Here is a 4,559-nt window from a genome sequence, read left to right on the forward strand (position 1 = left end):
AACACCAGGACAGAGATGAATGCTGCTTCTTACCATCACCAACTGGCACCTCACTGCAGTCACAGCTGATGTTACATGTACTGTAACATACAATAAACAGCACTACAAGATGATATGCTGTAGTGATCAATGCAGTGGCACACTGGTGAACGAGGAGAGGAGGAGTGACAGTAACCCTGCAGGCCGTGATGGATGGAATATTGTGAGGAGGAAAGCAAAGTGTGAAGAAGACGATAATTAAGCCCAGAAGATTCATCAGCCAGCAGCTCTCTGCTCCATTCATCTCCTGCAGCGCTGCCCTGATTACTCTGAACGCATCACACAAAAACAAGGTTCCATCTGCACACAGTCCTTTCTGAATAAAACCACGTTTCCACCTGGATACACACCATCACACATTCAAATAAAGGTGAGCCTTAAGTCACGTCTCCTGAAAGCAAAACAAACCCTCAGCAGAGGTTTCCTCCTACACCACTGACTTGTTGAACCTGTTTCCATACCACAGCCAGGTCTTATCTGTCTGCACGCTCCTGTTCTGTTATCATGCCGGCTGTTAGGAATACTTTAAAATCTCAGACAGAAGTGAACTGCAGAACAAATAGCTGCTCAAGACCGTGGATAAGATCCGAAAGCCAGAGATCACAGCACAGAACACACAGTCACAGAGCAGGAAGTACCTCTGACAAATACAACAGGAAGTACGACTAGGACGTGTTGATGAAGAGTCTCAGTCATCCAGGTCTTCTTCATTCAGGAGGTTGCAGCATCTGGACTTGTAGAGTCCTCTTGAAGACGTTCCTCTGCTCCTCCATCAGCTCCATCAGCTCTAACTGTTTAGTGGGAGGGGGGGTCTGTGTGAGACTCTAAATGTCTCCATACTGACCTGTGTTGGTCTGACTGACTGTGTCCGCTGTTCTTGATGGTAAATGTCTATTCTATTAGTAACTGTGGAACCACTGTAGTTTTTCTTGACTGCACAACACAGAATAACTGTTGAGCAACAGTTGTCCTGTCGACTGCCTTCTAGGAGACGCTAAGAGACGGTCTTAATGGTTTTTGACCTGTTCTTGGACAGAGAGGAAACCTGGAGAGGTACACAAGCACAAAGTAACAATCCATCCATCCGATAATCAATGTGTTTGTTCAAATGAATTAACATATTTGATTAACTGTGAGGCAGGAATCCAGAGGAGGATGGTGGAAATGAGGTCAAGGTGTTTCAGAGGAGGCCTGCAGGCTTAATCTTCACTGCCTCGCTGTAACTGAGGTCAGCATGGAGAGGCAGGCTCAGGGTGGTGGTGGTCCTAACACTAATATGGTGGGAAATGACACACAAAATGATACAAATGTAGTAACACACATGAAACTATGTATGTACTACTTCTTCTTCTTCTTCTTCTCTGACTTGGTTTCAGTCTGAAGACACATTACAAACCTTCTGTGCTCCTGTCCCCACACAGATGGACAGAAGTAGGTGTTTCCCAGTGAAAGGTCAGTGCAGCCTGACTCAGGTCAGCTGTCCACCGGGGGTTTCCCCCATCAGGTCTGCGTCATCGCTGCTGGATGACAGCCAGGCTGCTTCAGAGATAAACAGGTAGGCTTCACAGGCTGTTTCCTGCTCAGGCTTGTTTTCTTTACTGATTAGGCAGAACTGATTATGATTGTGTTGGTGCACTCTGTGCCCTTCATATCATATACAGCTGTTCACTGTCAGAGGACATTCAGACCGACGTGTGGAACAGCTCAGAGAGAGATGCTGCCTGTCGCAGACCAACTCAGGAGAACTCAGAAGAACTGAGGTCACTGGCAGCATGTAGGTCTGCATGCACATCCCGACGCTCAAGTCAAGTCAAGCCAAGCTTTATGTGTGAAGAGCATATGTGTCATTCGTGGACAAAAACGTCCACTTCCAAAAAACTGCTATAAAAAATTAACAGATAAATATTTTTTCTTACTTTTTTCTGCATAAATATGTTAAACAACTTCAGCCGTGTTCAAAACTACCAAACATTAAATCATTTTGAGGAATTTAACCCTTTAAATGCCAGTTTGATTACTTGATGTCACAGTAATTTTTTATGAAGAAAACACAAAAAATGAGTTATTTTCCACAAAACAAAAGTTAGGTGGCTGAGGCAGTATATTTATATCTGTCATGGATATGTCAAAGATTAGCCTAAGTGGAAAATACCATTTTAAACTGCTGCTACACAAAAACTAATAATGCATCAAACTCAATATTTTGGCTGATGTTTTGTGGAAAAAACATTAATCTGTTCAGTTTTTATAGCAGTTTTTTGGAAGTGGACGTTTTTGTCCACGAATGATACAAAAGGGTAGTAAATTTGTTTCACCATGTTCTGGTGATGTATTTGAAAAATTTGAATTGGAATTCTAAAATGTGTCTAGAGAGAGTCTTTGTTACAAAAAATTGTGCCATATGCACCAACACAGATAAAATGGTGGCCAGGTAAAGAGGCAAAAATTACCCAAATGGACAAAAAAGTCCCCAATGACGCACAAGGGTTAAGTTTATCAGACCTTTATCAGACATGTAGCTCCGCCCCTCGCCTGACTCACCTGAGACAAACCAGGAAACATTTAGTCCTTCATCACTGCCTGAAATGCAGCTGATCAGACTGATCTTCCTCTGAGTGACTCCAGCTACAAGAGAGGAAACAGCGCTGCTTCGAGCTCCACACACAGTGAAGGTGAGTTTACCCAGAAGCCGGACTCACAGGAGGTTTCATTTCGGGGCAGCAGAGGAGGAGGGGAGCCAGGACTGACTGTACTTCTGTCTTCCCTCACAGACTAAATGGATTCCAGATCAGAGGAGGATCTCTGCTGTTCAGTCTGTCACGACATATACAGGCTTCCTGTTGTTCTGTCATGTAGCCACAGCTTCTGTAAAGACTGTCTGCAGAGATGGTGGGAAAAGAATCCAACACACGAGTGTCCAGTCTGTAAGAGACGATCTTCAAGAGAAGATCCTCCTGTGAACTTGGTGCTGAAGAACCTGTGCGAGAGCTTCTTACAGCAGAGAGATCAGAATGATCAGAAAGATCAGAAAGAAGAGGACGATCCAAGAGCTTCAGAGGCTCTCTGCAGTCTGCACTCTGAGAAGCTGAAAGTCTTCTGTCTGGACCATCAGCAGCCAGTGTGTGTCGTCTGCAGCGTTTCAGAAAAACACTCCAACCACAAATTCAGACCCATTGATGAAGCTGTGCAACCGTACAGGAAGGAGCTGGAGGAAGCTCTGCAGCCCTTAAAGGAGAAGTTAAAGGTTTGTGGAAGAGTTAAAGTGAAGTTTGATCAAACAGCAGAACACATTAAGGTCCAGGCCCGACACACAGAGAGGCAGATTAAGGAGCAGTTTGAGAAGCTGCACCAGTTTCTAGCAGAGGAAGAGGAGGCCAGGGTGGCTGCACTGAGGGAGGAAGAGGAGCAGAAGAGTGGGCTGATGAGGAAGAAGATGGGGGCTCTGAGCAGAGAGATGGCAGCTCTTTCAGACACAGTCAGAGCCACAGAGGAGGAGCTGAGAGCCGGAGACGTCTCATTCCTGCTCAACTACAAGGCTGCAGTGGAAAGAGTCCAGCGCTGCCCCCTGCTGGATGATCCACAGCTGCCCTCAGGAGCTCTGATAGACCAGGCTAAACACCTGGGCAACCTGACCTTCAACATCTGGAACAAGATGAAGGACATGGTCTCCTACAGTCCTCTGATTCTGGACCCAAACACTGCTGATCCAGACCTCATCCTGTCTGAAGATCTGACCAGCGTGAGGCGAGGAGACGAACAGAAGCTTCCTGATAATCCAGAGAGGTTCGACGAATACTGCTCTGTGGTGAGCTCAGAGGGCTTCGACTCAGGCACTCACAGCTGGGAGGTCCATGTTGGGGGTAGTGCAGGCTGGGGACTGGGTGTGTTAGCAGAGTCTGCACAGAGGAAGGGAGCCATAGAGTCTGGACTGTGGGGACTGCTGTTCTATGAAGATAAATACAGAGCGCAGTCACCGGACAGGCTGACTGACCTGTCCTTTAAAAAGAGGATCCAGAGGATCAGAGTGAGTCTGGACTGGAAGAAAAGGAGGCTGCTGTTCTCTGATGCTGATGCTAACAAACACCTTTACACACACACCTTTAAACGCTCCTTCACTGAGAGGCTGTTTCCATTATTCACCAGCGTGGATAAACTCCAGGTGACGATATCACCGGGGAGCGTGTCAGTGACAGTGGACCAGGCTGCAGACACACGACCATCCGACAACAACAACTGAATGACACCGTGCTCCATGGGACCATGTAGTCCATGCACAGCTGTCGATCACCTGACCATCACCACCAATCACACTGCTTAACTTGTGTGATGTGACCGCTCACAGGGCAGCAGACGCAGCCTCCCAGCTTCCTCTGCAGCTCTGAGCTGGTTCTTAGTTTCTGAAGGTCTCGGGCTCATTTATCTGTCTGTTTCTGTCTGTACAGTGTTCTACTGCATGCTCATATGAATCAGTGTATTAAAGAGTTCTGATCCTTGACATCTTCTATTCTGCATGTTCACTC

General features: G+C 46.5%; 1 protein-coding gene across 1 annotated transcript; it reads left to right on the forward strand.

Moving 5' to 3' along the window:
• The first annotated feature begins 2,641 nt into the window (after positions 1–2,641).
• LOC114450848 (zinc-binding protein A33-like) lies at positions 2,642–4,335 on the forward strand. The gene is made up of 2 exons (XM_028429262.1): positions 2,642–2,711; positions 2,811–4,335. The coding sequence occupies exon 2, from the start codon at positions 2,816–2,818 to the stop codon at positions 4,274–4,276; it is 1,461 nt and encodes a 486-aa protein (XP_028285063.1). The 5' UTR covers positions 2,642–2,711; positions 2,811–2,815; the 3' UTR covers positions 4,277–4,335.
• The last annotated feature ends 224 nt before the right edge of the window (positions 4,336–4,559 follow it).

Source organism: Parambassis ranga, chromosome 18 (genome assembly GCF_900634625.1).
Source record: "Parambassis ranga chromosome 18, fParRan2.1, whole genome shotgun sequence".
Classification (NCBI taxonomy): Eukaryota; Metazoa; Chordata; class Actinopteri; family Ambassidae; genus Parambassis; species Parambassis ranga.

What these genes read in the sequence shown, in the direction of transcription:
- LOC114450848 (XM_028429262.1), top strand. Translation starts at nt 2,816, where the DNA reads ATGGATTCCAGATCAGAGGAGGATCTCTGCTGTTCAGTCTGTCACGAC.